The 19,350-nt window shown below is 50.6% G+C and overlaps 1 protein-coding gene across 1 annotated transcript in view; it reads left to right on the top strand.

Annotated features, from left to right (window-relative positions):
* Nucleotides 1-19,350, top strand: part of FGD5 (FYVE, RhoGEF and PH domain containing 5) — a gene marked incomplete at its 3' end in the record, with an annotated part of 144,002 nt that overhangs the window by 98,564 nt on the left and 26,088 nt on the right. The window contains exons 4-10 of the mRNA XM_080718145.1: nt 4,554-4,612; nt 4,720-4,750; nt 12,945-13,105; nt 13,234-13,390; nt 14,131-14,218; nt 16,775-16,825; nt 18,229-18,287. Of these exons, the coding sequence (XP_080574271.1) occupies nt 4,554-4,612; nt 4,720-4,750; nt 12,945-13,105; nt 13,234-13,390; nt 14,131-14,218; nt 16,775-16,825; nt 18,229-18,287 (606 nt within the window). The remainder of the gene's footprint in view (nt 1-4,553; nt 4,613-4,719; nt 4,751-12,944; nt 13,106-13,233; nt 13,391-14,130; nt 14,219-16,774; nt 16,826-18,228; nt 18,288-19,350) is intronic.

The raw sequence follows: 19,350 nt of genomic DNA, 5'->3' as shown, positions 1-19,350 counted from the left end.
TTATCCCTCCCAACCTGCCCCGGTCTCAGAAGAGCCCAAACCTCCACCAGCCAGTTTGAAGGAGGCGCTGGGGGCGGAAGTGGACAGGGGGCAAGCGGCTGCCCCCGTCAACACCGCAGCCTGGGTCCAAGAAAGAGGACAGTGCAGCCTTGGGGTCCCCGCCCCCCCGCTCCTGGGAGGAACCCTGTTCCCAGAAGTTTGTCCCTGGACATTGCCGTCAACCTTGGAGTTCATTTCCTGGTTAAACAAACATCTCTGTCAAATGGCCCGGTTGGACAACGCCTAGAAACAGCTCTGAGAGGCGTGCTGGGCAGCGGGCCGGCCCGGCCTTCTTCTCTGCTGCCGGCCGAAGACACATCCGTCATCGGCCGAGCCTCTGTGGCAGGACGGCCCTGTGTGTCCCACCCAGAGCCTGCCCGTCTGGCAGGAGGGCCTGGGCGAGACGTGCAGAATGGCCCGTGCCCGGACCCTACCAGAAGTGTGTCCCCGACAGCTCGGAGGTTTTAACAATGGCAGCGTCAATAACTCCAGAGGTTGGAGTGGGGTGTGAGCAAACCATTCATCATCTCAGCTCGTCCTTGGGGTGTTCGCACACCCTGCTTTCCAGAAGAGGCAGCTGTGGCATCTGAGAGGAGCTGGCTATAGCCCTCAGCCACTCGGGGTCTTGCGGGGTGGGGGGCTGTGGTCCTCGTTTCTAGCACGCCCCTGAGGGTCAGGAACTAGAAAGATGAGTCCTGCCGGGTGTGGTGGCGCACACTTGTAATCCCAGTACTTGGGAGGCCGAGACAGGAGGATCTGGGTTTGGAAACAGCCTCAGCTACTTAGTGAGGCCCTCCACAACGTATTGAGACCTTGTTTAAAAATAAAGAACCAGCCGGGCGTGGTGGCGCACGCTTGTAATCCCCGCACTTGGGAGGCGGAGACAGGAGGATCGCGCAGGTTTGAAGTCAGCCGCGCTGGCTTAAGCCCTGTTTCCAAATAAAAAGTATAAAATAGGCCGGGCGTGGTGGCGCACGCTTGTAATCACCGCGCTTGGGAGGCAGAGACAGGAGGATCGCGCAGGTTCGAAGCCAGCCACTCTGGTTTAGGAGACCCTGTTTCCAAAAATAAAATAGGTCTGGGAGTGTAGCCCGGAGATAGACGGGCTTCCAGGAACCCCAGTACCACCAAAAAAAAAAAAAAAAGTATAAAATAGGTCTGGGAGTGTAGCCCGGAGGTACAAGGGTTTCCAGGAACCCCAGGACCACCACCAAAAAAACCCAAAAACAACAAAATAAAACAGCTGGGCGTGGTAGCGCACGCTTGTAATCCCAGCACTTGGGAGGCTGAGACAAGAGGATCACACAGGTTCGAAGCCAGCCTCAGCTACTTAGTGAGGCCCTCAGCAGCTTAGTGAGACCCTGTTTCCAAATAAAATAGAAAATAGGTCTGGGAGTGTAGCCTGGAGGTAGAAAGCCTCTGGGTTCCATCCCAGCACCACAAAATGAATGAATGAATGAATGAATGAATGAATGAATGAATGAAACCAAAAATAGGGCTGGGGGTATAGCTCAGAGGTAAAATGTCCCTGAGTCTCTGAGTACTACAAAAAAAAAAAAAAGAAAAGAAAGAAAAGAAAAGAAAGACCGAGTCTGGAGGGGCGACCCCCTGCCGGCCCCCACAGCAAGGCAAAGGGCAGAGTTTCCTGCTCAGACCCTGTTGTCTACGATGCGCTCACATGTCTGTACCCTGCCATGACTTTGACATCGCTTTCTCACCCGTACGATGGGTTTATCAGGTGTTGCGGTGCATTTTGTCTTGAAAGTTGCATTATGTCGCCCAGGTTGGTCTTGAATTCATTGTGGACTTAAGTGAGCTTCCTGCCTTAAGTAGCTGGGACGCCAGACCTGACGATCTATGCATATCCATACCCATATCCATACCCATATCCATACACATACACATAGACACTGTGTGTGTGTGTGTGTGTGTGTGTGTGTGTGTGTGTGTGTGTGTGTGTAGTACTGGGAACACAGGGGTATTCTACTTCTGAGCTATGCCCCCCAGCCCTATTTTATCTTTTCTTTATTTTTTGCGCAACTGGGGATGGAACCCAGGGGCATTCTACCTCCAAGCTACACCCCAGCCCTATTTTTTACTTTTTATTTGGAAACAGCATCTCACGGAGGCGCATAGGACCTCACTAAGTAGCTGAGGCTGGCTGTAAGCCTCAATCCTCCTGTCTCAGTCTCCCAAATGCTGGGATTATAAGCGTGCACCTCCACGCCTGGCTTATTCTTTTATTTTGTAATTAAAGCAAAAAACAAGGAAAAGAAATGGGCTCACTACATTTCAAAGGCCCTTGAGGAGTTGCTGACACCAGCCTCGAACCTGCGATTCGCCTGTCTCAGCCTCCCAAGTACTGAGGTTATAGGCATGCGGTACCAGGCCCAGTTTAATGCATTCTCAATATGCAGAACTTTTTTTTTTGTGTGTGGTACTGTGGATGGAACCCAGGGGCCTTCTACCTCCAAGCTACACCTCCACTCCTATATATTTTTTTTTAATTCTTTATTTTGAGACAGAGTCTCACTGATTTGCAGAGGGCCTCACTAAGTAGCTGAGGCTGGCCGCGAATCGCGATCCTCCTGTCTCAGCCTCCCAAGTACTAAGATTACGGGCATGTGGTACCAGGCCCTGCTTAATGCATTTTTGACTTGTAGTAGTTTTGCTTTAAGATGGATTTCTCAAGACACCGCCTCGTGGTAGGTGGGGGGCTTCTTACTCATAGTGCGCTTGGACGTTGGAACTTGATGACCTGATTTCAAATCTTGGCTCTGCCAGTCAGGACTCAAGAGCAGCACCTGCGTGTGCCTTGTGGTGTCTTCATCTCTGAGGTGTAGATAATAACAGTATCTGGATGCGGGGAGATAAAACATGTAAACACCTGAGCATGGTGACACAGGTCTGTACTACTAATACTTGGGAGGCTGAGACGGAAGGATCGCGGGTTTGAGGCAAGCCTCAGCAACTAAGCAAGGCCCTATTTCTAAGTAAAAAGTAAAATAGGGCTGAGGGTGTGGCTCGGAGGTAGAATGTCCCCAGTTTCAATCCCCAGTGTCACAAACACACAGATATGCAAACGAAATAAACAGCCTAGAAGCCAGGCATGGTGGTATATGCTTGTAATCCCAGTATTGGGGAGGCTGAGACGGGAGGATCACAGGTTCATGTCCAGCCTTGGCTACTTAGTGAGGCCCTCTGAAATTTAGTGAGATCCTGTTTCAAAATAAAGACTTAAGCCGGGCGTGGTGGTGCAGGGTTGGAATCCTAGCATTCAGGAGACTGAGACAGGGGGATCACGGTTCATGGCCAGCCTCAGCTACTTAGTGAGGCCCTCTGCAACTCAGTGAGACCCTGTTTCAAAATAAAGAATAAAAATAAGGCTGGGGCGTAGCTCGGAGGCAGAATGGCCCTGGGTTCCATCCTCAATACTGAAAGAAAAAAAAAGAATTAAAAATAGGGCTGGGGGGTGTAGCTCAGAGGTGGAATGTTCCTGGGTTCAATCCCCAGTACTGCAAAAATAAAATAAGCCGGGCATGGTGACACATGCCTGTAATCCCAGTACTTGGGAGGCTAAAATAGGAGGATTGCAGTTTTGAGACCAGCCTCAGCCACTTAGTGAGACCATGTTTATAAATGAATAGATAAATTACTTATTTAAAAATAGGGTCGGGGAGCCGGGTGTGGTGGCGCACGCTTGTAATCCCAGCATTCAGAAGGCTGAGACGGGAGGATCGTGGTTCACGGCCAGCCTCAGCTACTTAGTGAGGCCCTTTGCAACTCAGTGAGACCCTGTTTCAAAATAAAGAATAAAAAATAGGGCTGGGGGTGTAGCTCAGAGGTAGAATTTCCCTGTGGGTTCCAACCCAGTACCTTAAAAATAAATAGGGCTGGGGGCATAGCTCAACCTCAGTAGCAGAAAAAGACACACACACACACACACACACACACACACACACACACACAGACTGACTGTGGGTTCTAAGTTCTGTTCTGTTCACATGGTCTCAGAGGGGGTTCTGTGACTGTTACCTAGTGACAGATGCCATGGGCACTGTTAATTATCCTATGACACACAGATCGGCCCCTACAGCAAGCAGTGTTTTGCAGGCAAGTCACCTCTACCCGTGCAGATGGGGACACTGAGGTACACAGAGAGAAAAGCTACCCGCCAAGGCCATCAGGCAGTCTCTCAGAACTCACCTCTGACCATCTGGAGGCCCTGGCTATGGTCCCTCTTCTTTTTTTCTGTACTAGGGATGGAACCCAGGGGCATTGTACCTCCAAGCTACACCCCCAGTCCTATTTTTTTTTGTTTTTAGTATTTTTATTTTTTGAAACAGAGTCTCACTGAGTTGCGAAGGGCCTCGCTAAGCAGCTGCGGCTGTCTGTGAACCGCGATCCTCCAGTCTCCACTTGCTGAATGCTGGGATTCCAAGTGTGCGCCACCACGCCCGGCCTTGAGGTCTCCCTTCTACTGCCCCAGCTGACCTCTCTGTCTCCTCTCACAGGTGGAAGGACCATCCAGAGCTCTGGTCATCGCACAGGAACTGCTGTCCTCGGAGAAAGCGTGAGTGTCCCCGGCGATGCCGGAGCCCCGAGCACAGAAACCCAAACTCACCTCTCCGCTCCCCCAGGACCGAGTTAACTCAGTCTCTCGCCTCTTTCCCTCCACAGATACGTGCAAATGCTTAAGCACTTAAGTCTGGTGAGTTTCTCATTTTTTTTCTTTTTCTTTTTGTGGTATGGGAGATGAAACCCAGGACCATTCTACCTCCGAGCTACACCCCCAGCTCTGCTTTTTTTTTTGTGTGTGTGTGTGTGGGTCTGGGGATGGAACCCAGGGACATTCAACCTCCGAGCTATACCCTCTGCCCTATTTTTTATTCTTTATTTTGAAACTGGGTCTCACTGAGTTGCAGAGGGCCTCATTATTTAGCTGAGGCTGTCTGCGAACCACGATCCTCAGGTCTCAGCCTCCCGAATGCTGGGATTACAAGTGTGTGCCACCATGCCCGGCTTCCCCAGCTCTGCTTTTTATTCTTTATTTTGAATCTAGGGTCTCACTGAATTGCAAAGGGCCTCACTAAGTAGTTGAGGCTGTCATCGACCTGTGATCCTCCTGTCTCAGCCTCAGCCTCCCGAATGTTGGGATTACAAGTGTGTGCCACCATGCCTGGCTCTATAGTTTTTTGTTGTTGTTGATTTTTGTTTTGTGGGTCTGGGGATGGGACCCACGGGCCTTCTACCTCCAAGCTACACCTGCTACCCTAGTTTTTATTTTTTATTTTGAAATAGGGTCTCACTAAGTTGCAAAGGGTCTCATTAAGTAGTAGCTAAAGCTGTCCTTGAACCGTGATCCTCCTGTCTCAGCCTCCCAAGTGCTGGGATTACAAGTGTGTGCCACCATGCCCGGCTCTGTAGTTTTTTTTTTTTTTTTTTTTTTTGTTTGTTTTTTAATGGTACTGGGAATTGAACCCAGAGGCATTCTATCTCCAAACCATACCCCGAGACTGATTTTATTCCTTATTTGGAAACAGGGTTACTAGGTTGCTGAGCCCCTTGCTAAATTGTCAAGGACAGCTTTGAACCTGAGAGCCTCCTATCTCAGCCTACAAAGTACTAGGATATAGTTGGGTTTTTGTTTCTACCACTGCTTGGTACCGGTCATTCATCGTCTCACAGAATGTCAGAGCTGTGTATGTCCACCCTGGACACTTTGTAGGTGGTCACATGGAGGCTCAGCAGAGGGGGCTTGGCATGTGTCACATGGTGGCTGAGCCAGGATGGACACTTGGGTCCCCTCTCCATCCGATGTTTTCATGCCTGATGGGGCAGGGTCATCCCTGGGTGTACCAGGCCCTCCAGCATCAAGCCAGGCCTCTTGATGAATCCCACTGAGCTCCCTGTGCGAACACAGGGCAGTCACAGGTTCCCAGGAGGAGGAGAGCGTGGCTCTGGGCTGGCACCTCGTCCCTTCAGGATGAGGACTTCATGTGCGTATTAAACTCCCAAGTTGCTGGGCGTGGTGGCGCATACTTGTCATCCCCACGCTTGGGAGGCGGAGACAGGAGGATCGCGCTGGCTCGAAGCCAGGCGCGCTGGCTTAAGAGACCCTGTTTCCAAATAAAAAATATAAAATGGGTCTGGGAGTGTAGCCCGGAGGTAGAAGGGTTTCCAGGAACCCCAGTACCACCACCAAAAATAAATAAATAAATAAATAAATAAATAAATAAATAAATAAATAAATCCCCCAAGTCCACAGGGTGAAGTGTGCCCACTCCTCTCTCTCTGCCCTAAGAGATCAGCGATTCTTCATCTTCCTTACCCCCCCTCTCCCTTCTTTCTCTCCCTCTCTTCTCTCTCTCTCTTTCTCTTTCTCCCTTTCTTCTTTCTTTTCTCTCCCTCTCTCTCCCTCCCTTCTCTCTCTTACCTTCTCTTCCTCCTCTCTCCCTCTCTTCTCTTTTTCTCTATCCCCTCTTCTTTCTCTTCTCTTTCTCCTCTCCTCCCTCTCTCTTTCTTCTCTCTTCTCTGCCTCCCTCTCTTCTCTCTTCTCTTCTCCCCCTCTCCCTTTCTCTCTTTCTCATGTTCCTGAGCCGGCAGCCTGGCAGAAGGGCTGGGCCTTTGTTTTATGATTCTGCTAAGAGGGTTTTAACAGGAACCTTCCATCTTCGTTCACCCTGCCTACTGCCAGCGGGAGAGCCACTAACGCAGAGAGAAAAGGGGAGAGCTCATAAAAATCACAACTCGGAAGCCTGTTACGGGAAATGGTGCGCTGGAGCTGTCACTATGACGCCAGCGCCTGCGTGGAGAGGGGACAGAAGTCTCTGCTGTGACTCTGCGTCCTCGCCGCACCGGGGATGCTCTTTAAAGGCGACCCAGAGGCTCCATGACACTTTCTGTGGGCCCCAACCTTGGATTCGTCCCTGGTCGCTAAGGTTGGCAACATCCCAGAATTGCCTGGTAGGAAGGTCCCTGGTACGGCGTGCTCTTGTGTGGAGGCAGGGCTGTGGATTTCGTGTTTCGGATTCGTCCCCGGGCTTGTCAAATGGTAGAGAGAGCTAACTTGATGATTACCACAAATTCCAGTCAAATTGATTTGTGTGTGTATGTGTGGTACTAGGGACTAAACCCATGGGTGTAGGGGGTTATGTACCTCTAACCTACATACCCGCCCCTTTTTCTTATTTCTTTTTTGTTGAAACAGGGATCTCACTAGGTTGCTGAAAGTCTTGCTAAGTTTTTGAGGCTGGTCTTGAATCTGCAATCCTCCTGTCTCAGTCTCCCAAGTACTGGGATTAAAGGTGTGCACCGCTTTGCCTGGCCCTCAAATTGATTCTTAATGGCCATGGTCCCGATTTTGTGTAGTCTATTGACTAGGGGTAATAGGCTCATCTTTTTTTTTTTTTTTTTTTTTTTTGGTGGTACTGGGGGTAGAACCCAGGGACCTTCTACCTCTGGACCGTACTCCCAGACCTATTTTAAACTTTATTTGAAAACATTATCTCACTAAGTTGCTGAGAGCCTCACTAAGTACCCGAGGCTGGCTTTGAACCTGTGCGATCCTCCTGTCTCAGCCTCTCGGGGATTAGAAGCATGCGCCACCACGCCCGGCTCAATAGGCTAATTTTTAACAAGAGGCAAACTACTAGGCTATTAACTAGGGTTAATAGGCAGGCTCTAATAGATGCTAATTATGGGCTTTACCTTCTTAAACATTTGTAAAAAATGGCAAAGAAGACAATGTGTGGTCTGCAAAACCTCAAATGTCAGCTGGCCCTTTTTAGAAAAATTTCTGACTTCTGGTTTAAAAGCCCCCTTCCATCCTCCCTGTTCTAGTCATAAAAGCATTAATCCACCTGCCCATCTGTCTTCTCCCACCCACCCTCATAGCCCTTTCATGTATCCATCCACCTAATGACACATGTGTGCACCCATTTACCTCCCAGTTCATTCACTACTCATTATACCCACCCACCCATCTAACTGTTCAACAACTTCTCTATCTATCCATTCATCTATCCATCTGTCCATTTATCCATCCATCCATATACTCATCTCTCCATCCATCTATACATCCACTCATCATCTATCCGTCCACCTAACCATTCATCCATCCATCCATCCACCCATCTATCCATCAACCCACCTAACCATCCATGTACCATCCATCCATCCATCCATCCATCCATCCATCCACTCGCCCATTCATCCATCAAACCACCTAACCATCCATCCATCCATCCATCCATCCACTCACTTTACCTTTCATACATCTACCCACCCACTCATCCATCCATCCATCCATCCACTCACCCATCCATCCACTCACCCATCCATCCATCAACCCACCTAACCATCCACCCACCCATTCTTCCACTCTTCCATCCATCTATACATACATAACCATCCATCTATCCCTTCATCCACCCACCCACCCACCCACCCATCCACCCATCTACCCACCCACCGATTCATCCATCCATCCACCCACCCATTCATCCATCAACTCACCCATCCTTCCATCAACCCACCTAACCATCCATCCACCCACCCACCCATCCATCTACCCACCCACCAATTTATCCATCCATCCATCCATCCATCCATCCATCCATCCACTAATCCACCCATCCATCCACTTATTTATCCGCCCACACACCCATTCACTGATCCATCCATCTGCTTATCCATTCACTCATCCATCTACCCATTCACTCCAGCCCTTGGCGTCTCATTGTCCTCAACATCTAATGGCTCCCGTATCCTCTGTCCCCTCTACCATATGCCTCCCATCTTTTTTTTTTTTTCCAGTACTGGGGATGAAACCCAGAACCATTCTACTTCTGAGATACACCCACAGCCCTATTTTTTTTTTGGGGGGGGGTCTGGGGATAGAACCCAGAGGCATTTGACCTCTGAGATATACCCCCTGCCCTATTTTTTTATTCTTTACTTTGAAACAGGGACTCACTAAGTTGCAGGGGGCCTCACTAAGTAGTAGCTGGGGCTGTTGCAAGCCACAATCCTCTGGTCTCAGTCTCCCAAATGCTGGGATTACAAGCGTGCGCCACCACACCCGGCTCAGGAGGTGACTCTTGAGTTGAGACCTGAATGGGGAGAAACTGGCTATGAAAATATGGGAGGCCAACAGGGCGTGGTGGTGTACTCTTGTCATCCCAACATTTGGGAGGCTGAGACAGGAGGATCGTGGTTTGCAGACAGCCTCAGCTACTTAGTGAGGACCTTTGCAACTAGTGAGACCCTGTTTCAAAACAAAGAATAAAATATAGGACTGGGGGTGTAGCTCAGAAGTAGAATGCCCCCGGGCTCCATCTCTAGTACCAAAATAAATAAACAAACAAACAAATAATAAAAAAAATAATCAGCTGTGATGTTATGCTCACAGACTCTCCGGGCCAGGGATTTGGATGAGGCGTGGTGGTGGGGAGCTTGTCTCTGCCCCATGATGTCTGGGGCCATAGCTGGAAGACTCAGTGACCGGGTTGGCTTGGTGTTCAGTGGGGATATTGGCTTGAAAACTTTCCTGTGGCTTCTGCCTGTGGTCTCTGCGTGGACGATGTCGGTCGCCTTCACAGCAGAGTGGCCGGGTGCCAAGAGCGGTTGTCCCAAGATAGAGCCAGGAGGAAATGCGTGGCGTTTTTATGATCTGGCCTTAGAAGGCACGTAGCGCCGCTTCCACCGTCCCGGTTTGTTGAGACAGTCACAGAGGGCCACAAGTTCAAGGGGAGGAGACGGCGTCTGCCGCGACGGGAGGAGTATCAGGCTCACAGTGTATAAAATCGTGTGCGGTGGGAGATAATGTCATCATCGTTTTGGGAAAGTGAGAGCTACGGCGCAAGCTTTGTCTGATAAATCTGCCAGTTAGGAATTGTGTTAGATTGCTAGTATTTAAAAAAACCAACCCAGTTATGATGTCTGAAATAATCTAGGCGTTATTCTCTCATGTGAAATCAATCCGGACGTGGTAGGGCATCCGGGCCCCAATTGGCAACTCCGCCAAGAGCCGTCTTGCTTTCTGCTGCGCCCATTTTCAGAGTTCCTTGCGAACACGAGGCTCTGCAACCATCACGTCCACATGACAGGCAGGAAGAAAGAGAGGGGGAGAAAGCAGAAGTGTGTGGCTCCCAGCTGAGGCGGTCCCCTGGGGAAGGCTTTTGGACGGCTCCCCCTGCCCCCACGACTTCTCCCTGGGCCTTGCTGGGCATTCCTAGCGTCAAAGGAGGCCGGCTCCGTCCGTCGGGAGCCGCCCGGGTGGGGCTGTGTCGGACTCCTGGCTTGCTTCTCTTGTGTTTCTTCTGAAACCCAGTCAGGCTCACGATGGCCCACCATCGTCCTGCTACTGTTTCTGTGGCCGGGCCCCTCCCCTCTCTCTTTGGGCTGTCTTAAGCCACATCTGATTTTCTTCCTAGCACCTTTTGCAATCTGAAACGACCTGATTTATGTATTTGTTGGCTTGTTATGATGGGCTTTCTTTTTTTTTTTTTTTTTTTTTTTTTTTTTTTTTTTTTTGGTGGTACTGGGGTTCCTGGAAGCCCTTCTACCTCCGGGCTACACTCCCAGACCTATTTTTACATTTTTATTTGGAAACAGGGTCTCCTAAGCCAGCACGCGCGGCTGGCTTCGAACCTGTGCGATCCTCCTGTCTCTGCCTCCCAAGCGCAGGGATCACAAGCGTGCGCCACCACGCCCAGCGATGGGCTTTCATTTTCACTGATTTCAAAATATATTATGTGTGGCCGGGCGTGGTGGCTCACGCTTGTGATCCCCGCGCTTGGGAGGCGGAGACAGGAGGATCACGCAGGTTCAAAGCCAGCTGCGCTAGCTTAAGAGACCTTGTTTCCAAATAAAAAAATATAAAATAGGTCTGGGAGTGTAGCCCAGAGGTAGAAGGGCTTCCAGGAACCCCAGTACCACCAACCAACCAACCAACCAACCAACAAAATGTGTGTGTGTGTGTGTGTGCGTGTGTGTGTGTGTGTGTGTGTGTGGTGTTGGGGATTGAACCCAGGGACATTCTACCTCAGTATGGAAACAAAAAATGAGTTGGCCGGGCCCAGTGGTGCACACCTGTAATCCCAGTCCTTGGGAGGCTGAGACAGGAGGTTCTCAGGCTCAAAGGCAGCCTCAGCAACTTAGCGAAGCTGTCAGCAACCTAGCAAGACCCTGTACCCAAATAAAAATTAAATGGAGCGGGGAGTGTAGCTTAGAGGTCGAAGGCCCCTAGGTTCCATCCCCAGCACCACACGTACACACACACACACACACACACACACACACACGCACACACACGCACACATTTGTAACTTATCCACAGCTATCTCAACCAATCTGAAGCTTGAGAGTTTGTATGGGAGAGAGAGGGTGGGGGGAGACACCACCATCTGAATAGAACATTTCCACCATTCCAGAAGATTCCCATCACCCTAACAAAAGAGATCACCACGTTTCGCCTTCGACTGGTTTGGGCTGTTCTTGAACTTCACACAAATGTTATCATGGTCTGTCTGTCTGTCTGTCTGTCTGTCTGTCTGTCTGTCTGTTTGTCTCTCTCTCTCTCTCTCTCTCTCTCTTGCTCTCTTGGCAGTACTGGGGATGGAACCCAGGGGCCTTCTACCTCCGAGCTACACCCCCAGCCCTATTTTCAGCCTTTATTTTGAAACCGGGTGTCACTGAGTTGCAGACGGCCTCACTAAGTAGCTGAGGCTGTCCGTGAACTGCGATCCTCCGGTCTCAGCCTCCCGAATGCTGGGATGACAAGCGTGTGCCACCGCGCCCGGCTGTGGATGGCATCTTCTCTTGTGTCTGGTTTCTTTAGCTTAGCACGCTCTCTTTGAGCCAGGCCCCCAGATGGATAGCCATCCTGCGCTTTTGAGGGGCCATCCCACTGGTGGTTTTATCTGTCCTCCGGTGCACGAGGTGCGCTCCGTGGTTTGCAATCAGAGTGCCTGCAAAGCCGCTGTGGACGCTCTAGCTGAGTGCCTGGGTTCCACCCCCAGTACCACCAAAAAAAAAAGGGATGGAGGTGTAGCTCAGAAGTAATGTCCCTGGGTACTGGGTATAATCCCTAGTTTCTTACCCGTGACATAGCTACTGTTTGTATTTTATTCTATTTTCTTTCTTTCTTTTTCTTTCTTTCTTTCCTTTTTTTTTTTTTTTTTTTTTTTTTGTGGTGCCGGGGTGGAACCCAGAGGCTTTCTACCTCCAGGCTATACTCCCAGACCTATTTTCTATTTTATTTGGAAACAGGGTCTCACCAAGTTGCTGAGAGCCTCGCTAAGTAGCTGAGGCTGGCTTCAAACCTGTGCAATCCTCCTGTCTCAGCCTCCCAAGTGCGGGGATTACAAGCATGCATCACCAAACCTGGCTATTTTATCTTAATCCTCCCATTTTTAACATTTTTGGGGGTGCTGGGAATTGGGCCCAGGGGCCTTGTGCATGCCAGGCAAACATTTACCATTGAGCAACACCCCAGGTCCTTTTTGTTAATTTTTAACACAATTGTGTTGGGGTATAAAATAACTCATTGTCCCTTTCTGATTTCTTTCTTTTGGGGGAGATACTGGGCATTGAACCAGGGGCATTCGACTTCCAAACTATACCTCTAGCCCTTGATATTTTGTTGTTGTTGTTGTTGTTGTTGTTGTTTTGAAACAAAGTCTCACCAGATTGCTGAGCGTCTCACGAAGTAGCTGAGGCTGTCTTCCAACCTGCGATCCTCCCATCTCAGCCTCCCAAGTACTGGAATCACAGGCGTGTGCCATTGTGAGCTGGCCTCATGACTGTCTTTATGGAGACCAGCTCTCCAAAGCCTCCGGGGACCTGCCAGGGACACGCTCAGTCCCATCATACCTTACCTGACAGGCTTTGGGGGTTTTCAGGAATTCCACGGAGCTGTCACGAGGGCCTTAGATGACATGGATCAAGATGGCCACAACGCGGTGGCCCAGGAGGAGCTGCGGCAGGGCCTGAGCCAGCTCCCGGCCATCCACGACCTTCACCAGGGCATTCTGGAGGAGTTGGAAGACAGGCTGTCCAACTGGTGAGCGTTGGACTGCATGCTCAGAACCGAGCATCGCAAGGTTATGGGTTCAACTCCAGCACCCCTTTCTGACCCCATGCGGCTGCCAGGCTGAGTTCTCCATGTCCCGTCCCCCTCCCTGGCTGTAGGGAGGAACAGCAGAAGGTGGCCGACATCTTCCTGGCCCGGGAGCAGGAGTTTGAGTACCACGCCACGCACATCCTTCAGTTCGACAGGTGTCTGGGGCTGCTGACCGAGAACTGCCTTTGCTCTCCCCGGCTGGCATCCGCCGTCCATGAGTTTGAGGTGGGTCCTGTGCTCCCCAGAGACTCTGCTACACTGGCACAGAAGGGCTTAGGGGATCTGAGGAACACAGAGCCCGTGTGGGGTTGGGAAACAGAGAGGAGACCCGTCAGGAGGGAGCCCCCAGATGTGTTCTGTTGGATAGAGGATAACTGCTCGGTAAGCCCCAGCCACAGTGAGGGTCTCAGGGCCAGTTCTCCCGTCCCATTCAAAACGCAGGAATCGAGTGGGGCCCCAGCCACTGGGGTGACCAAGGAAATGACCAGCATCGGCCACAAACTGGGGATCCAGTTCCCAGGCAGAAAAGAGGGAGCTTAGCCGGGCGTGGTGGCGCACGCTTGCAATCCCAGCATTCGGGAGGCTAAGACAGGAGGATCGCGGTTTGTGGCCAGCCTCAGCTACTTAGTGAGGCCCTTCGCAACTCTGAGATCCTGTTTCAATGTAAAGAATAAAATAAAAAATGGATCTGGGGGTGTAGCTCGGAGGTAGAAAGCTCCTGGGTTCCATCCCTAAGTACCGCAAAAAAAAAAAAAAGTAAAGTAAAGAGGGAACTTGCCTGTTCTCTTGCAAATCAGAGAGCCAGGAGCTGCAGGCTAGCAGGCATGACCCTGGCAGGAGAGGGGGAGAGCCTGCTTTTGAAGGCGGGGATAATCAGCTTGGCCAGAACGGTGCCCGTGGGGTGCTGTGAGCCTGGACTTTGGTGCGGAGTCTCTGATGGCGTTTTCTCCTCTCTCTGGGAGCAGCAGAGTCAGCAAGGAGGCGGCCTGAGTGTGCAGCATCGGCTGCTGAGGGTGGTCCAGCGTCTCTTCCAGTATCAAGTACTCCTCACAGGTGGGCCCGGCAGCCGGCATGGCGCGTGAGCAGGGTCGCAAGTCAGTGGCTCAGTTGCCTGCCTCCTCCCTGCCCAGCCTCGCTTCAGTGGACACCTGCCACTCCAGAGCTTCAGTCGTTCACACACCTCCCTCCGGCTCTGCCCAAGCAAGCGCCGCGTCCACCCCACACGGGCATGGCAAAGGCCGGGCCGGACCGTGCACACTTGTAATCCCGGTGCTCAGGAGGCCGAGACAGGAGGATCACAGCCTCGCAGCCAGCTTAACAAGACCCTGTTTCAAAATAAAAATAAATAGAGCCAGGCATGGTGGTGCACGCTTAAAATCCCAGCATTTGGGAGGCTGAGACCGGAGGATTGTGGTTTTCGGACAGCCTCAGCTACTTAGTGAGGCCCTTTGCAACTCACTAAATTACTGAGGCTAGCCTTGAACCTGCAATTCTCCTGTGTCAGCCTCCCAGTTACAGGGGTTACAGGCATGTGTGAGCCACCTGCTCAGCATGATATCATGTTTCAATTTTCTTATTTGCTTCTTAAGAGACCAAGCTATACCATGTCATAATGTGCCAGCTTAATTTACTGCTCTGTCTCCAGCTCAGTGAATATTTCCTGGTTTAGATGAATGAGTTCTCTACTATGTATTATTTTTTTTTTCTTATAGCATCAGAAACAGGGTAGTGTCAAGCGGGGCGTGGTGGCGCACGCTTGTAATCCCAGCATTGGGAAGGCCGAGACAGGAGGATCGAAGGTTCCCAGCCAGCCTCAGCTACTTAGTGAGGCCCTTTGCAACTCAGTGAGACCCTGTTTTCAAATAAAGAATGAAAAATAAGGCTGGGGGTGTAGCTCAGAGGTAGAATGTCTCTGGGTTCCATCCCCAGTATTGCAAAAAAAAAAAAAAGAAAGAAAGAAAGAAAAGAGAAAGAAAGGAAGGAAGGAAGGAAGGAAGGAAGGAAGAAAGAAAGAAAGAAAGAAAGAAAGAAAGAAAGAAAGAAAGAGAAAAGGGTAGTGTCTGTCTCCCCACCAGAACAGCAGTTCCCAGGCCTTCATGTACTTGGGAGGCGGGGCGAGGTAAATGGACAGGGGCACGGGTGCCTCCTGCAGGCTGGGGCAGGGGGAGAGTTGATAGGAAGGGAAAGATGGGGTGGAAATCCTGACATTTGTGGAACAGAGACCGAGGAGGTTGAGGAGGTGGGGAAAGCTGAGGGGACGTTTCAGAGAAGCCCAGGCAGAAACGGCTTTGAGAAGTGGGGCGTGGCCTAGCCCTAGAGAGCTGGAGCCAGTCCAGGGCTGAAGATGTCCACTCATCTGACCACACTGGAAGCGTGTTGGTCACAAGAGTGGCTCTGAGATGTATTTGTTTATTCTTTTTTTTTTTTTTTTGTATTGGGATTTTTGTGTGTGTGTGGTACTGGGGGTGGAACCCAGGGGCTTTTCTACCTCCGGGCTATACTCCCAAACCTAATTTTTATACTTTATTTTGGAAACACGGTCTCACTAAGGTGCCAGGAGCCTCACTAAGTAGCTGAGGCTGGCTTTGAACCTGTGCGATCCTCCTGTCTCAGCTTCCCAAGTGCTGGGATTATAAGCGTGCGCCACCATGCCTGGCTGTATTGGGATTTGGTAGTACTGGGGATGGAACCCTTCTAACTCCAGGCTACACTTCCAGACCTATTTTATATTTTTATTTGGAAACCAGGTCTCTTAAGCCAGCGAGGCTGGCTTCAAACCTATGTGGTCCTCCTGTCTCAGCCTCCCAAGCGCTGGGATTACAGGTGTGCACCATGCCTGGCTGAGACTGTGCCTGTGTGTGTTTGTGTGTGTGTGTGTGTGTGTGTGTGTGTGTGTGTGTGTGTGTGTGTTGTGTTACTAAGGATGGAACCCAGGGGCATTCTACCTCTAAACTACACCCCCAGCCCTCTATTTTTTTTTTTTTTTTGCAGTACTGGGTTGGAACCCAGAGGCATTTGACCTCCAAGCTACACCCCCAGCCCTATTTTTTATTCTTTATTTTGAAACAGGGTCTCACTGAGTTGCAAAGGGCCTAAGTAGCTGAGGCTGTCTACAAACCCGAATCCTCCCATCTCAGCCTCCCAAATGCTGGGGTTACAAGCACGTGCCACCATGCCCGGCTTCTATTTTTTTTTTTTTAATTTTGAAATAGGCTCTTGCTAGGTTGGTGTGAGTCTCACTACTTGCTGAGGCTGCCCTTGAACCTGCGATCCTCCTGTCTCAGCCCCCCAAATACTGGGATTACAGGTGCGCACCACCACACCTGGCTTGAGACTGTGCCTCCTGAAGGCAGGGTTCCATTTGTCCCAAAGGCGTAGCCACAGGCAAGGAGCACCTTGGGGTGCTGTGGACATTGATCGGTGGGGAGTGATTGGCAGCCATAGCAGGTGCTGAGGGTGGTCTTGGTGTCCTAATGGGTTGTCGGGCGAGGGGTGGGTGCCCTATTCTGGGTCTTTTTCCATCCTGGAGGTGGGATATAGCATAGCCGTGGACTGCAGGGGCTATCTCACCAGCGTACCACTAACTCTCAATTCTCTTTCCACCACCAGACTACTTAAACAACCTTTGTCCGGACTCGGCCGAGTACGATAACACCCAGGGTAAGTCCTGGGGGACTCGATGAAGGGGACACATTCCTGTTTTGGCCTCTTTCCACGAGCTGTGGACTCTACACAGAGCCTAGGCCCAACACGCAGCCCCTTGTGTGCGGGGTGCAGGACGCCTCCTGGGCTTCCCCCAAAGCCCAGATTCTCTGAGATGGCCCCTCTTCCTCAGCCTGGGGCCCGCATCCTGTCAGAAAAGGAGAAGGGAAGGCAGCCAGCAGGGTTCAGATAGGAGGGACAGCGCCTCATCCCCAAGCCCACCCCTAGTTGGGCGTGGTGGCGCACACCTGTAATCCCAGGACTTGGGGGCTGAGACAGGAGGATCGCAGGTATGAGGCCAGCCTCAGCAACTTAGACTCTCAGCAACCTAGCAAGACCCTGTTTCAAAACCAAAAAAGGAGCTGGGCATGGTGGTGCACGCTTGGAATCCCAGAACTCGGGAGGCTGAGACAGGAGGATCGCAGGTTCATGACCAGCCTCGGAAACTAAGAGGCTCTCGGCAACCTAGTGAGACCCTGTTTCCAAATAAGAAAAAATCAGGCTGAGGGTGTAGGTTGGAGGTAGAATGTCTTTAGCTTCAATCCCTATACCCTCTCAAAAAAAAAAAAAAAAAAAAAGGGGGAGATGGAAGTATAGCTCGGAGGTAGAATACTCGGAGGTAAAGAGAGCCCGGTGTGGTGGCACACACTTGTACTCCCAGGATTCAGGAGGCTGAGACAGGAGGACTGCGGTTCGTGGACAGCCTCAGCTACTTAGTGAGGCCCTCTGCAACTCAGTGAGGCCCTGTTTGAAAATAAAGAATAAAAAATAGGGCTGGGGGTGTAGCTTGGAGGTTGAATAACCCTGGGTTTCACCCTCAGTACTGCAAGAAAGAAAGAAAGAAGGAAAGAAAGAAAGAGAAAGGAAGAAAGAAAGAAAGAAGAATAGATAGATAGATAGATAAACTGGGGGTGTAGCTTGGAGATAGAATGCCCCAGGGTTCCATCTCCAGTACTGCCAAAAAATAAATAAATAATAAATAAGTAAATAAATAAAATTAAAGAAAAAAGTAAATAAATAAAAAACAGTGCCCACCCCGTCCCCTTTTCCTCCCGGTCTCGTGCAGTATCCCTGCATATGACCTGCCAGGAGGTGTCTGCTGCGGCACATTTAGCTTACATCTAGGGAAACTGAAGCACAAGGGGTCAGATCACAGTCAAGGCCACTTGGGCTGTCGAGGCGGAGCTGGGGTCAGGGTCTGTGACTGGAGCCTACAGAATTTGGTGCCATTTTGCCCAGAAGGTACCGCCATAGCGGTTAGGACCGGGCATGGGGCTGGCGACAGGGAGGACCTGCGCGCGGTGACAGCTGGCCCAGCCCTCCCCGAGCCACCTGGCCCTCTGCTCTGCTTTCCTCCACAGGTGCCCTGACCCTCATCTCCAAGGTCACAGACCGCGCCAGCGACGGCATGGAGCAAGGGGTAAGCCAGCCCTGGTGCCACCACTCGGATTCCACTGTCGCCTCCTGGGACCCTTGCTGTGTGACCTTGGACTCCGCGTGTCCCTCTCTGGGTCTTTGGTTTACCATTTGAACAAGAAAGGGCACCACAGACTTGTACAGACCTGAGATTGTCGCTTCAGTATCCTGGGTACTTAGGAAAAGACAGAGCCCTGGGCAGACCTTAGGCTTTCCAAGTCAGAGTTTCTGGGCGAAGGGTCAAGAAGTAGGCATTTTGGTTTTTCTGCAGCACTGGAAATTAAACTAGTACTGGAGATTCTACCTCTGAGCTATACCTCTAGCCCGACATTTAATTTTTTTGTTTGGAAACAGGATCTCACAGGATCTCACTAAGTTGCAGAGGGCCTCACCAAATAGCCGAGGCTGTCCTCGAACCACGATCCTCTGTCTCAGCCTCCCAAGTGCTAGGATTACAAGTGTGTGCCACCACACCTGGCTCCCAGCTCTTTTTTTTTTGTAATTTATTTTTACAGAAATTACAAAAAATTTTATGTGTGTGTATGTGGAGCACTGGAGATTGAACCTAAAGACAGTCTACCTCCACATTATACCCCCCAGCCAGATTGTTTTATTCTTTTTTCTTTTTCTTTTTCTTTCTTTCTTTTTTTTTTTTTTTTTTTTTTTTTTTTTTTGGTGGTACCTTCTACCTCCTGGCTACACTCCCAGACCTATTTTTACATTTTTATTTGGAAACAGGGTCTCCTAAGCCAGCGTGCGCGGCTGGCTTTGAACCTGCGCGACCCTCCTGTCTCTGCCTCCCAAGCGCGGGGATTACAAGCGTGCGCCACCACGCTTGGCTATTCTTATTTCTTATTTGGAAAAGAGAGTTTTGCTAAGTTACCAAGGCTGGTTTTGAACCTGCGATCCTCCTGTCTCAGTCTCCCATGTACTGGGATTACACATGTGTGCTACCATGCCTGGTTTATAGGCCGACTTCTTCCTTTTTTTTTTTTTTTTTTAATAAATAGGGCTGAGGTTGTAGCTCAGAGGTAGAATGCCCCTGGATTCAATTCCTAGTACCAAAA

The sequence above is a fragment of the Muscardinus avellanarius genome (genome assembly GCF_963383645.1).
Source record: "Muscardinus avellanarius genome assembly, chromosome: 22".
NCBI lineage: Eukaryota > Metazoa > Chordata > Mammalia > Rodentia > Gliridae > Muscardinus > Muscardinus avellanarius.
This window is presented reverse-complemented; position numbering and strand designations above follow the sequence as displayed.